At 37.5% G+C, this 21,552-nt stretch overlaps 3 protein-coding genes across 3 annotated transcripts in view; 1 reads left to right on the forward strand and 2 right to left on the reverse strand.

Annotated features, from left to right (window-relative positions):
* Positions 1–991: 991 nt before the first annotated feature.
* LOC134303364 (coiled-coil domain-containing protein 63-like) lies at positions 992–5,043 on the reverse strand. The gene is made up of 9 exons (XM_062988748.1): positions 4,792–5,043; positions 4,528–4,650; positions 3,963–4,144; positions 3,526–3,704; positions 3,049–3,266; positions 2,358–2,432; positions 2,005–2,197; positions 1,410–1,577; positions 992–1,171 (listed from the first exon to the last, which is right to left on the reverse strand). Exons 1-9 carry the CDS (start codon positions 4,936–4,938, stop codon positions 1,047–1,049), a joined length of 1,410 nt encoding a protein of 469 aa, XP_062844818.1. The 5' UTR covers positions 4,939–5,043; the 3' UTR covers positions 992–1,046.
* Positions 5,044–8,783: 3,740 nt separating this feature from the next.
* On the forward strand, positions 8,784–20,671 carry ppp1cc (protein phosphatase 1, catalytic subunit, gamma isozyme). Its single transcript, XM_062989099.1, has 7 exons — positions 8,784–8,992; positions 12,834–12,965; positions 13,082–13,312; positions 15,851–15,955; positions 16,047–16,270; positions 18,300–18,434; positions 19,475–20,671. The coding sequence occupies exons 1-7, from the start codon at positions 8,938–8,940 to the stop codon at positions 19,562–19,564; spliced, it is 972 nt and encodes a 323-aa protein (XP_062845169.1). The 5' UTR covers positions 8,784–8,937; the 3' UTR covers positions 19,565–20,671.
* mcc (MCC regulator of WNT signaling pathway) overlaps positions 18,458–21,552 on the reverse strand; it is a 77,744-nt gene continuing 74,649 nt past the window's right edge. Inside the window, exon 18 of the transcript XR_010007681.1 lies at positions 18,458–18,509. The gene's annotated coding sequence lies outside the window, so the exon portion shown is untranslated. The remainder of the gene's footprint in view (positions 18,510–21,552) is intronic.

Below are 21,552 nucleotides of genomic sequence, written 5' to 3' on the forward strand. Positions count from 1 at the left end.
GGCAGTATTATTAATATAAGTTTACACTGGTTTCAGTCTGGGGTATATACATATATTTGGAAGTTGGAGGGGGGGGGGGATTGAAATACCTAATCAAGGGTCAATCATGCCAGACCCCATACAGACAGGACCTGATAGTGGGAGTTGAACCTTGATTAATAGAAAAAATACCCGCAATTCTCCACATTTTAGGTCAATGGTATATGTGTGTGTTTTTTTTCATTAAAAAATTATCTACATATTTCATGTGGTACTGTGACTATGTTAACATGTGGTTATACATTTTTGTGGGAGGTTTTGCTGGGATGAGAACAAAGCTCTGCCGTGTTATTTTGGTTCCATCCATTTGTTGTAATGTTATACTTGCTAATACTTCAGAGAATGTCATGGTGAGGAGCTTCGGTTGATCCTATGGTCAGAAATACCCTAGAGTGGACACTCCATCAAGCAGAAAGACCTTGATGTTAAGCCCTATTGTAAAAGACACTGAGAAGTGACCTTCTGATGTGAGACATCAGCAGATACAGATCTATTTTAGTAGGGTAAAGTGACGGGTTCCTTGAACTTGTTCAGTCATTTATTTATGCAATTACATGCACAGAATAATACAAATTAAAATATAAAATTAAACTGATATATTTTGTAAATATTATTATTATAATTATTAATTTTATTTGGATTTGGTGGGGGTCATGGTGGGTCTGGTTTCCACAAAATCACTGAGTGCAGTGCAGTAACACATCCCAGGCAGGACACCAATCCATCGCAGGGCCTCAGAGGGCTTAGCGTGTCTCTCCAAACTTCCAAAGGGGGGAATTGGAGAGGATTAGATTGGGAGCAAACAGGGGGAAAACTGTGATGTTGGTTTTTGCCAAAGAAAATATAAGAGGAATAAAGCACTGCAACTAGTTTTACACCAACATTTCATAACTGACTTACTATTAAGTTAATAAGAATATTGATCTACATAAACTCTGCACACATAAGACACTTTATGCTGCTGATAAACTTTAATAAAAGTGAAGACATTTTAGTATGATGGTCCTTTAGGTAGACTTGAAATGGTACCCTGGCTTCTTCTTGGGCTTGGGAATCTTGCCATTTTTTGCCAACCCCACATGGGGCAGAACAAGATCGAACAGAGCCCCGTAATCCAAAGGTTTCAGATTACCTACAGATTACACACATTATTTTATGAGAATAATACACATACTTCAAACATTTTATTTACCGGAGCCACTAATTCATCTCCAGTAACTGCTTTATCCTGATCAGGGTTCCTGGTTCAGACCAGGCCCTTAAGCAGGATAAAGTGGTTAACTAAGATAGATAAAAGTATTCTTCTTATTCTTCATGTTACTATTATTAAACAAACTATGATGCCTGTGTATCAGTCAATCCAGCCTCACCTGTACCCAGCACAGCACTGGTGGCTGCGTCCTGGAAGCTGGCAGCTTCAGGTGGCTCTGTGACTGCAGGAACCATGGTGGACAGCAGCTTGTGGCTGACTGGCAAAGGATCGTCCTCACCCTGCACCATCTGCATCAGCAACTTCTGTACTTGCTTCTCCAGAACAGCTAAAACCAATAATTATGTTATATTTAATGTAACAACCAGCATGTTATATCTGTTGGTTCACACTGCCTCCTACATACACTGATCCCTGCCAAAATCCAATCACGTGTAAATAGCAGCACTGGAAAGCTCATCATGAGCTCCTGTGTTGCCAGTATAGGATATTAATCAGCTAATGTCTAAAAGAGAACCGCTACCTGTATAAAATTATTGTTTCTTTTTGAATAATTACTCAACTAAACAACTTACATCTATGACAGCAGACACTTTTAACTAAAGTGACTCCAAACTGTAACCAAATGCAATGCAAGCAGTTGAGAGTTAATGGTCTTGTTTGGAGGCCCAGTGGTGGGACTTAAACTAGCAACCTTGCAATCAATAACTCTCCCATGTTATAGATATACAATAAGTGCTTTCCAAAGTGCTTACCCATAAAGTGAAAGACGTTATCATCAGTGACCTCAGCAGTCCCACTCAGCTTTTTAGTGATGGACGTGGAGTCACAGGTTATTTGGGTAAAGAGGGAAGTGATCGTGTTTTTCCTTTGATTCAAAGTCTCACACACCTGAGTGTACTGAGACTCCAGCATATCCACCCTACTAGACTTTCTCTCCAGCTCATCCTGAGATACACCATGGAAAAGAAAAAACAACCTTACACACATGCACTTGTACCTGAATATGTACTAGTAGTTTACTGGGCATGGGGTTACAAGTAAACACAGTAAACAATGAGTAAACAATCAACACATAAAGTTAATTAAAGACCCTCATTTGTCATACCTGAAGTTCTTTCAGCTCGATCTTACTTTTCTCATCACGGTGAAAGTTTTGCAGCTCAAACTGCTCAATATCTTTCTAATGAGAGACAAAGAAAAGGGAGCTATTTGAACATATAACCATATCTTTCTCATTTTAAAAGTGTCCATTGCATGTCTAGCTTAAAAACATAAAAGAGCAGATATTAATTACTGAATAATGATCACAATTTTCACTAAGACAATGGCAAAAAGTACATTATTTCTTTGTCACCATTTACATTCACATTATTTTATTTATTGGGGTACATAAGACTATTAAGACAAAATAAGTGAACTGAAGAGAAGTGTTGTTAGACTTGCCAAAACCTATGAGGCTGTAATTGTTTAGACAGTTGACATTGTTTTGGGGGGAAAACTTGGATTTGTTAAAAAAAAATTGCAGTATTTTTATAATATAGACAAAACCAAAATGTGCAGGCATTTTTGTTTGCAGCATTTTCCTTTGATTTTCCAAACACAGAATCAAGAAAAAATATTTTCCAAATTGGTTCTGCTGAATCATGTCTTTGATTTCATAAAATCACAATTTATCAATTTGTGAACCATTTAATGTTGATAGAAAATAAACACATTTCTAGTTTATACAGAAAAATGCCTCAAAATAAAAGTTGTGACCAATTTCGACAGTGCTACCGCGATCTGATACTGCTGACCTTCAGTTTAACCATTTGCTCCTGCAGCATGGCGCTCTTGTTGTTCAGCTCGGTAATGTAGTTGAAGATGCCAAAATTCTTTTCCTCGTTTTCTACAAACTTTCTGGAAATCTTTGAGGAGTCACTTTCTCCTGTTAGCTCTACGATGTGGTCATGCACAGACTGGTACATCTCTATACTTCCACCTTGAGTTTGTACTATTCTGGCATCCTCAATCTCTGAAGCAATGACAAGGAACATGTTGAGTAGTCAAGTTTGTAAATAGTAATTGGCATAACCTAATTTTCTGTCTTTCTTTAATGCCTAAATGGCATAGGTCAAAACTGTTAAACATTCCCAAAGCCTGGGCTGCGTATATAGCATTAGTGAGCAGCCTCCCTTATTCAGCAAATGTTAAAATCAGTCACGAATTATAGCACAGCATTCCTAAAGTATCCTATACTATTTCAAATAAATACTTTGTATAATAAATCATACTTTTCTTTTTGTCTTCTTTCTTTACAGGCACCCTTGCTCTGGACTTTTGCTTCATAAAAGTGCGTAGTTTGGTTTCATGGTGGATGATGCGCTTAAGCTCACTTATCTTTGCATGAAAGTGCACAGAATCCACCCTATTGCTCTCTTGAACTTCCAGCATCCGCCTTAAGATATCTGACCTTTATAAAACACAAACAGAAAGATTATTCACTTTCGAAAAAATTTGCTTTAAAGTGATTGCCACTGATGAGTTAGAACTGCAGATATGCAGACTTATTGTTTGTTCCCACTACCCACAATCCTGGTCAGGGTTATTGTGAGTCTGGAACTGCTTGGTGCAAGGCAACCACCTCTTTTCAAAACCCATCACATGCAAAATCATTGGTCAGATTAACACAGATGGATGAGTGGCACATTTTCTAACCACATTTCCTGACCTTTGGTCATAGGCCTGAACTGAGGTCTCCACCAGATCGTCCATGATGCTGTTCTGCTTCTTCAATTCTTTATTAATGCGCTGGTACTCGCTCATCAGTTTTACCCTCTCCTGGCACAGGTGATTGATTTCAGAGCGAATCTCCTGGTTCTGAGACAGCAGCTTGTCGTACCTCATGGTGGCCTACAGGAGGCAAAGGGTTAAAACAGGAGAGGAATACAGATTCATTCACTGATTATTCAGTCGTCTTTAATAAGGCTTTAAAAGGGGTGCAGGACATGTTGCTGGTTTATTACAAGGCAATACACAGGCTTTTATTCTCTTATTCATTTATTTACTTACACCCAAAGGCAAATCATTTAAGCCAGTTTAAATACAGCTGTGTTTAAGGATGGTAGCACAAACCAGAGTATTTTGAGGAAGAACAAACCAAACTTCACACAGAAACCAGATGCAGTCAATTAAATATCTCCATATGTTCTTCCTCTCACTCTTCAGCTCTCTGAGTTTGCATTTCTTTTTCATTCTACTAAAATAAAGTTACCAAAATGTGTCATTTTTATGACCTGACTGACACGATCCTCCAAGATTTGAATCTGTTTGTTTTGTTGTTGAGCTCTTTTCAGCATGTAAACATCGCAACCCATCTGCTTTTTCTTCTCCACAATCATGTCTTGCATTTTCTTGATCTGTAAAACAACACACCACATTATAAGCAGCAGGGATGCGATAGTTTAGTGGGTAGAGCTTTGGAGTTTCGTATAGAAGGTTGTGCAAACAACTGAAAAAAATGACCAAACATATAATAATCATATAATAAACATGTGCACCTTTTCCTCCAGGCTGATGAGATGTTTCTTGTGTTTGGTAATCAGGCAGGCGTAGTGGTCTTGCTCCCTCTGTAATAGTTTGTGCTGGTCAGCAAGGACTTCGTTCTTCTGGAGGGTGGACAGACTCATCTCGTGTTCTCTGGACATGTTAAAATCGTGAGATGTAGTTTGGTTTTTTTTACCAGGATTATTTCCAGTTATATATTTAACATGCAATATGAAAACAATTTTGATGTCTATTAAATCTTCAATTGGTGTGTTAACTTGTCAAACAAGTCATTTGAAAACCATTTCAAATAATAACCACAATGCTGTTTTTATTCAAACGGAAATAAAGAATGTTCCGACCTTACAATCTGATTGGTTGAGAAGCGTTCTAACTGTGCTGATATTCGGCCCTTTCACACCACAACTGTATTACTCCGCTGACGCGTTGCCAGTAATGACAAGCTTCATGCACACAAACGTGCACGCAGCGACACAGACTTTTTCCCGATCTCGTTTTAAATTCGTTATCTGATATACAATCTAGTGCACTGTGTAGGGAACATAAATCCTCTATCTGATACACAAACTAGTGCACTATGTAGGGAACATAAATCCGCGATCTGATACACAAACTAGTGCACTATGTAGGGAACATAAATCCGCGATCTGATACACAATCTAGCGCACTATGTAGGGAACATTAATGTGTTTGTGACGCGAACAGTTAGCTTAATAGCCCAGTTAGCAGCTCCTAAGAGTTCTGTTATCATCCGTAATCCTTTGGTGTGTGAGAGGTTTTTTATTTCCTTTTTTCCCTTCGGAGGTTCTTGCCTTTTTCTTCTTGTTGTTCTTACCTCCCTAAAATGAGTTTTTGCAACTTGTCTGCTTTGTAGTGTTAAACTTTATATTCGTTGTGGAACTACTTTTTGGCGGAAGGTATTGTCAATATTAAAGCATATTTAATATGAAATTCAGGGCTTCTTTGATTTATTTTCTTTCTTTGTTTTGTAAAAACTGTTGTATAAAAGCAATAGAACACTTGAGGTCGTGTGTTATCGCGAATAACATCACGGCTGTGATGATCTGTGGCCGAATCACAGCCGTGATGTTATTCGCGATAACACACTCCCTCTCGTGTTCTATTGCTTAAGTATAGTACATTTCTCTGGACTGTGGTGATTTTAGGTAAATATGACTTTACATTGGTATGAATAATTGCTACAAAAATTTTATATTGTAATCATATTAGCTGTTGACATGTCACAATGTTTCTCATGGATATGAAATATGCCTGCAGGGAAGACCTTGGTGATGGTGGAGTTAAGATTTTGGGTAATGGAGGCATGAGATCTGATATGTTTTACAAAGAATTGTATATATTTTATATGATTGGCATGATCCTATTGTACATTAAGTACATTAATATATAAATTTATGATAAAATATTAATGGGATAAAATATTTTGGACAGGCCTTGCAAGTGAAACCTTTCAGTGCAATTAATGAATCGATTTGTCTGATGTGACATTGCTTTAATTGTAGACTGTCAAGACATGATTATTGTTTGTACATTACAGATAAAATATGCACTTTCACTTTTCTAAGAAGGACATATTTCATGACCAATTTAAAGATCTAGTCTAACAACAGTGTCAACGAATCTTCCTTGTAGAGAAACTTCCATCTGCTAACCAAGAGTCATATAAATAGAAGCCATATAAATAGAAACTATTTTTAATAATCAGTGTTGATTTATGGCCGATCACATTTTTAAGATGCATACATTTAAAGAATAACTTCATGCCACACCTCTCATTTTCCACACACAGGACAAAAGACAAGTCATGCATTTGAAAAAAAAAAACCATTTAAAATGAAAGTTACTTAAGATTACATTTTGATTCTATTTAAATTGTTGTGAATATCTTAAATAAAAATAACATAAAAATTATTAGTATGACCCACAATTTTACTGAATTCCTTAGAGGTACTGAATATGAATAAGGAGTAAAAGTAACAGAATCAGTAACTAAAAGCACACCTTACTTTTATAATTATACTCTCTTTTTTAAATGGTAAAAGCACAGTATGTCAGTTACAGTGTGAAGTTCCACACGTTACAGCAATTCAAACAACAAATCTGTTTTCTGTTTTTTTTTCCAACTTGGAATGGTCTATGGACTTGGAGGGACAGTGATAGCTCAGTGGTTAAGGTACTGGACTAGTAAACAGAAGGTTGCCGGTTCAAGCCCCGCCACCACCAAGTTGCCACTGTTGGGTCCCTGAGCAAGGCCCTTAACCCTCAATTGCTCATTGTGTTCCACTCATTGTGTAAGTCGCTTTGGATAAAAGCGTCTGCTAAATGCTGAAAATGTAAATGTCTAAATCAAAGTAGTGCATTCTGAGGTAGATTCACCATCTTGTGGTTTGTATTGTGTTTGTATTGTTACACTCTATTGGAAACAGAACTAATCTGTATTTTTGATGATTTAAAGTGATTTTAGATAACAGTTTGTAGATGATGTAAATGTTTTACACTTTACTATAGATCTGTATACTGTGTTGCAGATTTCTATCCTGGACAGTCAGTAAAAAGTAAATTAAACACTTCAACACTTTATTAAACACTTCAACACAGTGTCTGTAGGACTGGTAAACAGGCCTCTACTGCAGTTTCCTTCCTGTTTCCCTCGGTACAGTAACTTACAGCCTTTTACACCGCCCTAGATACAACTCATTTACTGAATCGAATCACTTTTCTGATTCGATTCTTTGGAACAGACTGTAAACAATAACAAACGAATTCTGATTCATTTAATTCACTACTTCAATTAAACTTAGTTTCAGTTCTCTGTACATGCAGGTTCATTTAGTTTTTTGTCTGTCATATTAAAAGTTTATGAGTTTACTTATAAGGTGCCTGTTAGAGATTTGGCTCAGTGTGCAATTGTACCTTGATGTAAGTCATTCAGCAAGAATCTGCCATGTTTTCATTCATGAGCAGTAAAACCAGTGGTGGTGTAAAGGCCTCTTGGGTGAATGTATATAATGTCTAACTATCAGGTGAAATATAAACAATGCAGCTTTCTCTTTTTCTGTTGCTGTTTAATTGGTCTTATGATGAACTTGCTTTTTCAACTATTTTGTTTCAGTCTGTATATGAAATATCTATTACACAAAATAAAATCTTATTTTAATATTGACTGATGCTTTTTTAGATTCCTGCACTATTAAGGAGAAGAACCCTGAAATGCTGCAGCACAGACCACCTGAAAAGCTTTTTTCTCTCACAGCAACAATCCATTTTAAACAGCACTTCTCATACATCCATCAGATATACAGCAGGTAGCACATGTGCACTTCACTGTACTTTATTATCATGTAATAAGTAACACACGTTTGCTAAACATGCAAACATGACTAAATTAACCTGCATAGTGTTTTTCTTTTTTTATCTGATGTATCTGTATGCATAAGTACAAATACATATTCTATATAGGCTAGACCACTCACATATAAGATTATTTATTTTAATTATTTATTTTAATTTTTTTTGTTTTTACCACCACTTTATTTTGGTTTCATTTGCTGTTTTCTGGGTCCTTTGAAAACACTGGACGCAGGGCAGGAATACACCCATGAGAGAGCACCAGTTCATCCCTGATTATTTATATTATTTAGAATATTATGTATATCATATCTTTATTTTAATCTGCTTTTAATGGCTACTCATTCCTCTGTTCTTAGCGCTATAATAAATGTTTCACATACAGTATATTGTTTAAATTTTGCAAGGTTTAATATTTGTATTTTTTGCTTTTATATTGTAATTCTTGTAGTGTTATTGTAAGGTCATTATACTGTCCTGTATTGTAAGTAACACCACACCAAAAACTTGTAGCTCCTGTACTGGCCGAATCAAAAGCATTCTGATTCTGATTCATTTTAAAGAGAGTCGATTCACTTGTGAATCTTTCGTCACTGCTCCTTCTGGGTGTTCATAAGCAGCGCGGGTCGTAATAGCTGCTCTAAGATAAATATTACAACAAATAAACTAAATACACATGCTGTTTTGGCTTTAATTAAATGTAATTTATCCGGTTTTAGTACATTAGATACAGTATTTTTATATATATACATTTTGCTAGATAGTTAGGAATGGCCGACATCGACAAGCTGAACATAGACAGCATAATTCAGCGCCTTCTCGAAGGTAAGATAAAAAAAAAGTATATTTCAGAAATGACAACTGATTAAAGTGTTTGTTTTTTAAGTTGTTGTTTTAAAGGTTCATTTGCGCCTCTTTTAATGCTACTTGCTTCAGCTAACTAGCTCTGACTAGCTGTGTTTTGCTTTATTAGCTAACCTAGCGTTAGCCTAGCCCGCTTTAGCTGACTAGTTTAAGATGTTTTGTCTGTTTAAAATGTCTTCACTGGTAACAGTATTTAAAGTAGTTAATTCTAAGCTTTCAGTGTGACCTAACTTTCCTGATAAATTACTTTACAGTGGGTTTATTCACTTCGGTTAGCGGTATTGTTTAGCACCAGAAACAGATCTGACGCTCACACACATCTCACTGATAAAGCTTAATAGTTATAAACTGTCTGTTTGTTTTGGAAATATATTTTAATTACAGTTTCACTAACGTAAACAGCAGTTTTGATTTCAGTTCTCATATGAGTGTAAGAGTAAAGTCTGAGATTACAGGCATTTCTGGCTGGTTACCAAACTGCACAATATTAAATCTGTGACTCGCAGTTCTTGCCATTTTAATGACAATAAGCAACCCATCATCTATCAAAAATATCCCACCAGTATGAATGATTTTCTTAATGGTTTCATGTTGGAAGCAGGGTTGATGAGGTCTTTATGGTCTGGTTTGTGATGAAAAGTGACTAAAGCATCTGACAGTCTCCCAGCAGGGCCTGTGAATAGAGCAAAACAAAATACAGTGTTTGGAGTGGCTAATATCATTAAATCTAGTGTTTGTATACACTTGTGTGAGAGTTTCATTTTATTAAGGAACTTAAATAACAAAATAAGGTTTAGTTAATAAACATCTGCCTTGTGTGCGCTTGCTGTAAAATACAGGCCGTTTAGATAGGTAGGGTGATACTCCACCCAGGACATGTTTTCACTTTCTTTTGGTCCATTTGAGATGACTCAGGCTCTGAGAACTCGGCAGTGATTATCCATAGATTTGATTTTCTGGCATTCTCTTTGTGTAATAGAGTTTCAGGTTGCATTTCTTGATGCAGCTGCGTACTGTATTAAGTGACGATGGTTTTCTGAAGTACTCCTGAGCCCATGATGCTTTGTTTATCACAGTAGCTTTGGTTTCTGACGCAGTGCTGTCTAATGGCTCGAAGGTCATGTACGTTATTCAGATTCCTTTAGATACCCTAAATCTCTTCACTGTATTCATTACAGTAGGTCAATCTTGCATTGAGAGGGTTTCGTTTTAAACCAATTAAAAATTTGCTCATGAGGTTTGGCACAAAGTGGTGAGCCACAACCCATCTTTGAGCCAGAATACAATTTAGTTTATCGTCAAAATATTAAAATCTATTTATTTTGGAGGTATGATTAGAAAATAGGATTTGGCGTACTAGTCTGCATTTTTCATTGCTCTGGTGTCCCGGTCTGGTGCCTGTTGTAGGTGCTTTTGATGGTTGACAGGAGTTAGCATGGGCACTTTAGATATGTAGATAGATAGATACTTTATTAAGCCCTAAGGAAATTAAGGCAACTCATACATGAAAGGATTTGCTGCACTGTGTTTTGTTGGCCTTTGCACATTTAAGTAAAGTGTTAACTTTTAATTTATTGTTACTAAAGTTTTATTATTATATTTACAGTTACACATCGCTTTGTTTATGTGATCTGCCGTGTCAGTTACCACAGTCACAGTATCACACGGTGCAATATTGGCACCAACACTGTGAATGTTATTGCTAGAGATCCTTTATTTAATATAAACATTAGTCAATGTAGTTATTAGCGTGATAAAAAAAAATCATGTGAGATTAGAACAGACTATAAAACCACAGCGCTTGACAATCTGAGGGAAAAAACAGGGAAAAAGTGCTTTGTGGTTTGTGCACGTGTTGTAATATTCCATCTTGTGTGATTGGTGAAACCATACATGACTAATCTGAAGTGCTGAGTCAGTCTTTATTTTACAGCACGTCCATAAATAGTAGCTTTTCTCAGAAGTCTCTTCTAGTTGCGGTATCTGATAACACACATTTCTGTCTGCATCATGGCAAATATTAGGCTTTATGCTGGTGTCTGTACAGGCTGTCAATATAATTTGGGGAATATTATATAACTGCTTGGTTGGTTTTTATGGATTTGGTTTTGGCAATGTTTTGGGCATTTAGCACAGAATGTATTAGAACCTGAAACTGGCTGACTTGGCCACACGATGTGTGTGTGTGATTATTTGTATCAAGACCTTGTATTATCTTGTGCCAAAGTCAGCTACGAATTTATATTCATCAGCATTGTGTGAGGTAACAATGCAGGTAAAACTTTGCAAAATAAAGCGGAGTGTGATGTTCTTTTATCCAACATTTATGAAGGCCTGGTTTCATCTGTTTTCTGAATGAGAAAATCGTTGAAATATCAAAATTTTGTTTAAAAAATTTGCAAATGCTGACTTCACTGTAAATAAATGATACCAAAAAGAAATCAAGCAAAATTCTGCTAAGTTCTAATTTTACTGCTGATTTAGGTCTGTGATATGAGTTCTCTGTCATTTAAAGGGGGAGTGCTTCACATTGATACACAACTGATCCAAAATGCTAAAAGTGCTTCCTATTGCGGTGTACCATCTGATATTTTATATTATATTAACCATTAATTGAACATGTAACAACATGCATTTCAGTCAGCAGTTTAATTAGGTTGAACTATAACTACAAGATGGTTTAGAAGCTCTGACACAACTACATTCCTAAAACCACAATGGTGGATCATTTTCAGCTAGGCTAATATCTGACCATCTCCAGTATGCAAAATTCTGAATTTTACAATACAAACTGTCATTTTGTTCCAAAAAAGACAATTTAACTGTAATTAGGATCAGGTTTTTAGGGATTTGCCTGCTATGCATTCTTCATTTACCATTTTAATGTGCTCTAAAATTTTTGGCACCAACAGACCCGTAGTTAGATACTGGAAACTGGTATCATGATGTAATTTCTGGTGCGCACACTTCCGTTACTGTTTTTTTACATTTACATTTTCAGCATTTAGCAGACGCTCTTATCCAGAGCGACTTACAAAAGTGCTTCCATAGTGAACATTATCTTACTCCAGTTTAAGTAGTTTAAGTTTGAAAAGTGATCACAGTACTGCAGAAAGGCTCTGGTGCAGTGGCTCTCTACATTGAAAGGTTAAAAATAGAAAGTGCTAGGCCGCAGCAACGCATACGGCCTGAATGCTTCCCTGCGACCGAACAAAACGAAATGACGATCAATCTAAACACTCCGGGTGAGGGTGCAAGAACTGCGGTGTAATGCAGTAATTTAGGGAGAGAGCCTGTTTCACTTTAATCAAGTGCACGCTGCAGGTCACAGTAATGCCTTACAAGTAGGTCACATCTGCAGATTGGTCATGCTCACAGTGCGGTGGGGGACAAAAACTGTGGAGGCAGAGAAGCAGAAAAAGAGAGATTTAAGAGAAATTTCTTTTTAGAGAACCTACCCTACTTCTGTTTAGTTACAAGCAAAAAACATGAACTACAGTGTGTTTGAGTGTGGACTATGGTGATGTGCAGTCTTAGCTGTAGAAAGCACACTCCGGTGCTATAGTACACATTCCAAACTGCCTGTAATGGTACACAGATAATCCACTGCCTATTAACAGTAAGCAGCTAACGGTTTACTAATGGAAATAGTGGCTGTGTATTACCTCAGGTGACCTCAATTTTGGGAAAATGTACTGCTGCAGTACTTAATGTGGTTTAATTGTATGATATAAGATGGTGATTTTCTAATGGACATGTTTGATACAGTTATTTACAGTTGAATGAATTGTGTTATCCACAGTGAGAGGCTCAAAACCCGGTAAAAATGTTCAGCTGCAGGAAAACGAGATCCGAGGTCTGTGTCTGAAATCTCGCGAGATCTTCCTAAGCCAGCCCATCCTGCTGGAACTGGAGGCTCCGCTTAAGATCTGCGGTAAGATTCGATTATCGTTCTTCAGTTACCTGATCAGTGTGGTTAGAACTGGTTAAAACAGGAAATTCTGGTCTCATCTGACAGCTCACCAAACAGGCGTGTCTTCATCTGTGCAGGTGACATCCATGGACAGTACTATGATCTTCTGAGACTCTTTGAGTATGGTGGCTATCCACCCGAGAGTAACTACCTGTTCCTGGGGGACTATGTGGACCGGGGCAAGCAGTCCCTGGAGACTATCTGTCTTCTGCTGGCCTACAAAATTAAATATCCAGAGAACTTCTTCCTGCTCAGGGGTAACCACGAGTGTGCCTCCATTAACCGCATCTATGGATTTTACGATGAGTGTGAGTATGTAGTATTGTTTATTTTAATATGCCGATGGTCTTAGAAGCTATTCTGTGTTGTAGTGTTTGCAATGTGAAGATGTGTAAGTGTGCATGCAGCCGCGACACTCTGGAAAAAATCCCAGTACTATAGTAGTAGTAGCATACTACTATACTAAACATGACCGGTACATGGATACACCGCTAATGCTCAACACTTATATCCATTTTAGGTTTGCTACCAGTTTTGGTGACTGACCCCATTTAATTGCTTTCAAAATTATAACCAAACCTTATAGACACACCCAGAGAAAAGAGGAGCTCTGAATTGAAAACATTATTGGTTTTGGTAAAACCTTCTGCAACCCCATCTGTGACACCAAGGTTGAGAAGAGCTGTAAGTAGTTATTAAAAGGCTTGCACTTATTAGCACTTATTTTGTCAGGGCTTATATCTGGGTAGTTACATGGAAAATCAGATACAAACAGTTCCTATTGTGTTACCTTAAAACTAGAGATGGGACGATCGATCGGCTATGAATCGGTATCGGCCGATTTTTAATCAAAATATGCTATCGGCGATATTTCCTAAAAGTAGCCGATCCGATCGTGTGATATATAAAGATCACGTTAAGTTAACAGCTCAGTGGATTGATCCAGACTTTGAGCTACGAAGCACCAACCATCACATCACCATTCATCAACAATCGTACAGAAACCATCGTGAAAGCTCTTACGATGTAATTTTGCTGATTGTAATATTTACTTTAAAAAGATAATTCAACCCGGTCACATCTGAGTCGATTCTATCAGCACGTTATATAAACTCCTGGTTCACTTTGGTAAATCGTGAGCGGTTCTTGCTTGTGATGTAGATGAGAACAGAAGACGTTACAGAGCCAATCCGAGGCAAAAGTTTATTCATTACCAAATTCGTTAGTTCAGGATCATCTGCTGAACTTTTAGAAAACTTTTAGCTCCTTAGACGGAACGAGTCTGACTCGGTTACAGATCTGTGGTAATAGCAGTTTAATGAAGCTTTTTAATGTAAGAGAGTCACACAGAATGTTCTGTAGTAGTTGGTGTTTATTTAAAACCACGACATTTAATTAATAACAGTAAACACGGAGAGATAACCGAGAAGAGAAACTTACGCTTCACATAAAAACGAATCAACTCATGAATCAATGAATCACTTATAACGATACTGTGAACAAAGCGTATCTTCTAAAGGCACAAACACACACACGCGCGCGCGCTGCTCCGGTTTATCTTCACTGTGAGGCTCTTTTTAAGTTTATTTACCCCCCGATCGGAATCGGCTATCGGCCGATGTCCCTGAAAGGAGATCGGAGCCAAAAACCCCGATCGGTCCATCTCTACTTAAAACCTTTTTGGCATGTTTTTAACTGTGTTGCCTTTTACTTTAAAGTATTTACCCAGAACATATCTAGAAGATTCAGAAGATCGACAGGCTACGAGGCTTTATCTGTTTGGTAGGGAAATTGCGTTTGTATGATTTGAGTTGCATCCTCGTTTTAGGCTGTTGCTGACATTCGCATTGTTTCTTCACACTGTGTATACTTCATCTGCTGGTAAAATGTTTACTTTAGTAAGCATAACATTTATGTTTAATGTTGCACACAATGTATCTTACTGAAGTTCAAGCTGGAACAATTCTCAAACTCTTTACCAACATAAAAATCACACATATGAAGAGAGACAAAACAAAAACTGAACAATAAAGACTATATGATCCTATTTGACATGTCATGAATGTAACCAGTGTGTTGACATGACGTTAAACCTATAAACAATGAAGCTAGCTTGCATAAGTGTCTGTTTAGCAAACTGTTATATTATTTTTCCTGCCTTAACGCTGTGAATAAGAGAAGCCTTGTTTGTTGCGTTTTCTGAACAGTTCTTGCTCTGTCCTTTGGTAAACTGATGTTTAAATAAAGCACAACTCATTTGGGATAGAAATGTAATTAAATTCTGCACTGAATAAGTATGCAGTGTCAAACCACAGAGACACGGATAAGGTTTGGTAATGAGAAACCCGATGAGCTGCACAATTCACCCTGAGCTGCAGGGAGATGCTGAGCTGGTCAGACAGGAGTGCTTGTGGCCAACCATTGCAATTTGCTACACTGCCTCTTTGGTTATATCAGCTATTTCTGTCTGAGTAGTTTAATATACATAAATTACAAGTGTATATTCCTAATCAGACAACCAGACTTTCTTTATACCCTCACAACAAATCCTTATGACCTCTTTATGACCTACTTGTATGTTGTAATTTGAGTCAGATATTCATAATAATTCAAAAAGATGATGCACTGTGTGGGATGACTTGAGCTTTTTTACAGTTGGTTGTGTGGGGGTGAGAAAAGAGAAGCATCACTGTGGTGACGTGGGAGTAAAGCCTGTTTTTAGAGCTGTGTTGTTGTCTCTGTAGAGAAGAGATTTCTTAGCATCCCTTGAGAATAATGAGATATAACGGGATCTCAAATGTCTGTCCTGTTACAAAGCTAATGCCATTTCTAATGTGTGCTTCCAGGTCGACGGCGCTACAACATTAAGCTGTGGAAAACCTTTACTGACTGTTTTAACTGCTTGCCCATTGCTGCTATTGTGGATGAGAAGATATTCTGTTGCCATGGAGGTGGGTGTGGTTGCTTGCCAATGATACAAGGGAACGACCATAGGAGTCTGGTTTGGAACCCACCAGTGACCTTCCTCTTGTTGTCCTACAGGTTTGTCTCCAGACCTGCAGTCGATGGAGCAGATCCGGCGGATCATGAGGCCCACAGACGTCCCGGATCAGGGTCTGCTGTGTGACCTGCTCTGGTCAGACCCAGATAAGGACGTGTTAGGCTGGGGCGAAAATGACCGCGGTGTCTCTTTTACCTTCGGCGCTGAGGTGGTGGCCAAATTTCTCCACAAACACGACCTGGACCTTATCTGCAGGGCCCACCAGGTCAGCCTATTTTTTAATTAACCGCAGCAGTGTTCCTGCTCACTACACAAAATTTATTATTGAAATGTTCCCCAGAGAACCTCCAGCACAACATTACACAGAGTAATTGCCTCATTAATAATGGAGACTCTTAAATCACTGTAAATACATTACAGTATATTTAAAGTAGTCATTTAGGAAAAGAAAGGTTGGGTTAGTGGGGAGTGAGTGAGAACGAGGGAGAAGACATTATGCCCTGAAACCTAAGAGTAATATGTAATTATGTAATGCAAATTGAATGACTCGTTTTACGACATGAATTTTAACAGAGGTGAGTTACAATGCTTATTTATTAGGGCTGTCAAACGATTAAATTTTTTAATCGCGATTAATCTCAGAATTTCATGTAGTTAATCGCGATTAATCGCATTAAAAAAAATCTGTGTAAATGTTATAGAAAAGAAGGATTTTTAAGTGAAATGTTACAATTAAAATGGTGAACACATTTTATGCTAAATGTACTGATGTTAAAAACTGCTGAGACAAGAGAAAACTGTAAGGGAGTTTTTGTAACAGACTTTTCTGTGGTTGTATCGTGACAATGGTTTGATAGATCGATAGATAGATAGACAGACAGACAGACAGACAGACAGACAGACAGACAGACAGACAGAACCGAGTCTTTCTTGTTATTTACATAAAATGAATAACTGTAATGATGCATAAAGTATATTGCTAGTGTAAAAATTGAATAGTAATTAAACTATCAGATTATTAAATAGTAAAGTGACATGTGACAATATTGCACAATTAGGCCAATATAGCCACATATATACAGTACATGCACATATATACCCATATTCATACATATTCACACATGTAAATACCCATATACATATTCACATATGCAAATACATACACACATACTCAAGTACACATATGCAAATACATAAATACTGTATATATACTGTAGTATTGACGTTTCTACACGAAGTGAGTGTGTTTTGACCCTTTGGGGCTTCCATAGTTCATGGACTAGCGTGCTTGACTCAGCTGTCCGGTATTCGGTACTCGGTACAATACCACGCTGGGTTATATTATTTTAACAAACCGCAAATAAACAACGGTGGCAAGTCCGACATTAAATCGTTTGTTCTACCAGTCAAGTCTCAACATGAAATACAATTTGCGTTAACGGCACTATTTTTTTTAATCGCGTTAAATTGAGATCACGTTAATGCGTTATTATCGCGTTAACTTCGACAGCCCTATTATTTATATAATCCCACAGTCCAAAGATGTGCATGAGAGGTGAATTGTAGGTACAATACATGACTGTGTTTGACATTGAAGACTTGAACTGATGTTAATCTTGTGTAACCAGTAACTAACCTGACCGGTCATGAATGTAACCAAAGTGTGTAAAACATGTAATAAATATTATTGAAGGTTCTTGCATGCTAGACATTAGTTAATGGAGAAATTTACTTGCTTTTGTGTTTTATTACTACTATAGTATTATGTGGTTTGTAATTTATGGTAATGACATGGTACTCATGAGCCATCAGTGCCCTATTATGAAGAACTGACCATTGATTACCATCCCTAATGTGAAACATGCTGTTGGCAGCATCCTGCTTTGGGGTTGCTTCTCGGCTGCAGTATATGCAAGCCAATACTGGGGCAAGAGTTCCTTTTCAACATAATTACAAAATTGACATGGTTTAAGTCTCTAAGTGTCCTTAAGCGCCTCAACAAAATCCTAGATCTGAACCCCATCGAACATTAAAATTCTGACCTTTTTAGACAGACTTGATATAAAACAAATGATCTGAACAAATAATGATGTACAGTTTTAATATCTGTCTATGCCATAAATATAGCCAGTATGTTGCTGATATGGCAATAAACCCAAACAAACAAAAACCCCATTAAACATCCGAGTAGAGATCTAAATATGGTATTTCTGACACTCGGCAGCCAATTTAATGGAGCATGAGAGAATCCTTCTCTGAACTCGCTGTCTGTTGCTTGTTTATTACCTGTGTAGGTGGTGGAGGATGGATATGAATTCTTTGCCAAAAGGCAGCTGGTAACACTTTTTTCTGCACCAAACTACTGTGGCGAGTTTGACAACGCTGGAGCCATGATGAGTGTGGATGAGACCCTCATGTGTTCCTTTCAGGTATTTTTGGAATTTCTTTCTGTCTTGTATCACTGAGATCTCGAGCTCTTGGGGGACGTACAAGCAGAAAGAGAACTGCAGTAGGGAAATTGGCAATCATTGTAAAAATATTTTTTGGGCATTTTAATGTTTCAGATATAAAACCTTGGACCTATTTTCCTAACACTTTATACATAATAAATAATAATACATTTTATTTATATAGCGCTTTTCAAGATACTCAAAGACGCTTTACATAAGACAAATAATCAAAACAAATACATACACCATACAAATCATAGTACAAAATCAAAATAGTACATCAACATCAAGAATAATTAAGATAAAAACAAAGAGAGCAGCATAAGACAGTTCATTAAAAATTAGCTAAATTATGAGAGAGAACAACAAATATAGAACAATTTCTTAAAATTAGACAGAAACAGGACAGATTCACATGCAATCAGGAAACTTTTAGGATCTAAGACTTCACATTTCTGTCGTGATCTAAGTATAAAAACTATTAAAAAGAATAGCAAAAATAAAAGCATTTATTTCGTGTTGTTACAAGTTAAATGCCACTCTGAATAGATGAGTTTTTATACATAAACACAATCTTAATGAAATATTAATTATAGCTCCACTTTTTATTATTAAAGCTGAATAATAAACTAAACAGTTAAGAATTTGCTGATTGGGGTTGTTTTATTAGTGTTTGTTTTTAGAATTACAAAGGCTTGACGATTAAAACTGTATCTTTGTGAGCACCACTATAACTGAGTGCTGGATAGAAGCATTCTTCTGTTTTAAAGAGCTTGTCTTTTAGCTAGCCTACTGATGGTCCAGTGGTTTTGGAATAGGATGCCCAGCCAGTGTAGAGTCAGGTGTCCACATACTGATCACATGGTGAAGTTGCTACTCGTAGGCAGTGGCTCAGAGGAATAAAATGTAGATAATTTGGTTGGCCAGTGACCAGTACTTACAGCTCTTTCTGGTTTAGATTTGTCTACAGCAACCTATTTTAGCAGGTTTTAATATTCTCCTGATTTTCTCTCTCACAGATTTTGAAACCAGCAGAGAAGAAGAAGGCCAACACGAGCCGTCCAGTAACTCCGCCACGGAACATGGTCACCAAGCAGGCGAAGAAATGAAGCATATTTACGGACTTGATCATGTTTCCATCAGTCGCAGCAGTCGTTTCTCTCTGGTGTAGTGGTTATGTGGACTCCCGTCCAACTCTCAGCAGTCTCAGTTGTTTTTGTCTCTATTATCATCCATTTTTTAAAAACTTTATCTACTTTCCCTATACTGAGGAAGATCAAATCAGGCTGGCCTTGAAAACTTCAGGATTCACATTTTAGTTTCCCATGTTCATAGTTATGATGCCTTCACTCTTTTTTGCACCAGTTAATAATACAGGGATCTTTAATCTATGGAAGCACTCCGCCACAATTCAGTTGGTGCAAACTTTGTTGTTTTTGGCTCCCCAGGTACTCATTCAGACCACTGTGAACATATCACATGTAAAATGTATTCACTTTATAGGAAATGGCATTTTTAAATACGTTTTCAGGCTAGCTTCACACTCCTTTTGTGAATGTGCCATGAAATTTGCTACTCCATCAGCAGCTCTGGTTATATTTTAAGAAATGTTTTAAGATTGTCTTAAGCCTTTTTCAAATTCCTACAGAAAACCCCATTGATGCAACTAACATAAATCTATTCATCTGTAGCACCGTTCGAGTGTGTGTGTGTGTGTGTGTGTGTGTGTGTTTGAGAGAGAGAGATAATGCGTGGATGTATGAATTTGATTAGATGAAGGAACAGCAGACTTCAGTGCTATATCTTTAAATTTTGACCTGTTTTGGACATGATGTCTTGTTTTCTTTTCCTTATGAGCTGACTTGTTTGGGCTCCAGCAGCTGTCGCATTTAATATAAGCATGTGGCCGTATCAGTTTCTCATAAAAATTTCCGTTGCATGCATTTAAGTGTAGACTTGTAGGACACACAGGGCCGTCACTTTCTCAGGGCATGCAGGTTCTCGGCATGTCTTCAGCTCATGTAGCTTGACGTTATATATGTTTAAACGTTCAACTTCTGCTTCTTTGCTTTGTTTCTGATGTCTTTCATATTTCGCGTCTCCCAAAGCAACTGTGTATATACAGGAAGATTTCTTCAGTCTTGGCAATAAACTCAATTTTCCACATTATATGAATTGTAATACTTGCTAAATAAATTTAAGGGGAACTAAGAACACTTTTCTGTTTCTTGTTTTCATTTTTCATAAATGTTTGTGGGCAAAATGTTACATTCCGCATTAACTTAATCACAAAGCCATTTCTCTAATGGTGTTTATTAGGAGTGTTAGGAGAGGGAGCTGCAGGTGATGCTGTGATTCTCACTGGAAGTGATGAAGATGGTAAAGATTAGGAATGAGTTTATTAGAGGGACAGCTCAGATAGGATGTCTGGGCATGAGCAGAGGAGGGATAAGAGCTATATTGGGATAAGGGTGCTGAGGATGGAGCGAACAGGCAGGCTAAAGAGAAAGTTTATGGATGCAGTGAAGAGGATGTTCAGGACATGATGGAGATAAATTGATCCACTGTGGCCACCCCTAACTGAAGCAGCCAGAAGAAGACGACGACCCTGGTTTCTTCCACATCCCGATCAGTGCTGATCCCAGGCACAGATTAAACTAAGGAGGGTTCGTCAGGAAGGGCATCCGGTGTCAAAACTGTGCTAACCAATGACGTGTTCAGGATTGTGGTGGGCCCTGTTACACCAGAAAACACTGGATGCAAGGCATACCCTGGAGAGGGTGCCAATCCATCGCAAGGATTCAGTCATCCCCTTTCAGACACAGCCAGTCATGTCTGTGTGGATGCTGGCTGTCCGATAGCACTGCTAAGATTCTAACCTGGATCCTATTGGTACTGGACTTGTGTAATAGACCACTCTGCTACTTGTATTTATATTTAAACAAATTGTACCCTTTGTTAAAGGTTTTGTTTTTGTTTAGGTACAGTCACATTTGGTAAGGGCAGGTACCTGTAGGTAATCGTACCTGCCTTCATAATTATAAAGTATATAATATATATAAATATATATTTTTCAATAAAGCTTTTCAGTTAAGGG

The sequence above is a fragment of the Trichomycterus rosablanca genome, chromosome 26 (genome assembly GCF_030014385.1).
Source record: "Trichomycterus rosablanca isolate fTriRos1 chromosome 26, fTriRos1.hap1, whole genome shotgun sequence".
Classification (NCBI taxonomy): domain Eukaryota; kingdom Metazoa; phylum Chordata; class Actinopteri; order Siluriformes; family Trichomycteridae; genus Trichomycterus; species Trichomycterus rosablanca.

What these genes read in the sequence shown, in the direction of transcription:
- LOC134303364 (XM_062988748.1), bottom strand. Translation starts at nt 4,938, where the DNA reads ATGTCCAGAGAACACGAGATGAGTCTGTCCACCCTCCAGAAGAACGAA. An exon ending in GAAAGAAGACAAAAAGAAAA is followed by an intron (nt 3,267 to 3,525) that starts GTATGATTTATT and finishes TCATTGCTTCAG; the next exon opens with AGATTGAGGATGCCAGAATA. An exon ending in TCGAGCTGAAAGAACTTCAG is followed by an intron (nt 2,198 to 2,357) that starts GTATGACAAATG and finishes GGTGTATCTCAG; the next exon opens with GATGAGCTGGAGAGAAAGTC.
- ppp1cc (XM_062989099.1), top strand. Translation starts at nt 8,938, where the DNA reads ATGGCCGACATCGACAAGCTGAACATAGACAGCATAATTCAGCGCCTT. An exon ending in AATTCAGCGCCTTCTCGAAG is followed by an intron (nt 8,993 to 12,833) that starts GTAAGATAAAAA and finishes TGTTATCCACAG; the next exon opens with TGAGAGGCTCAAAACCCGGT. An exon ending in CTATGGATTTTACGATGAGT is followed by an intron (nt 13,313 to 15,850) that starts GTGAGTATGTAG and finishes GTGTGCTTCCAG; the next exon opens with GTCGACGGCGCTACAACATT.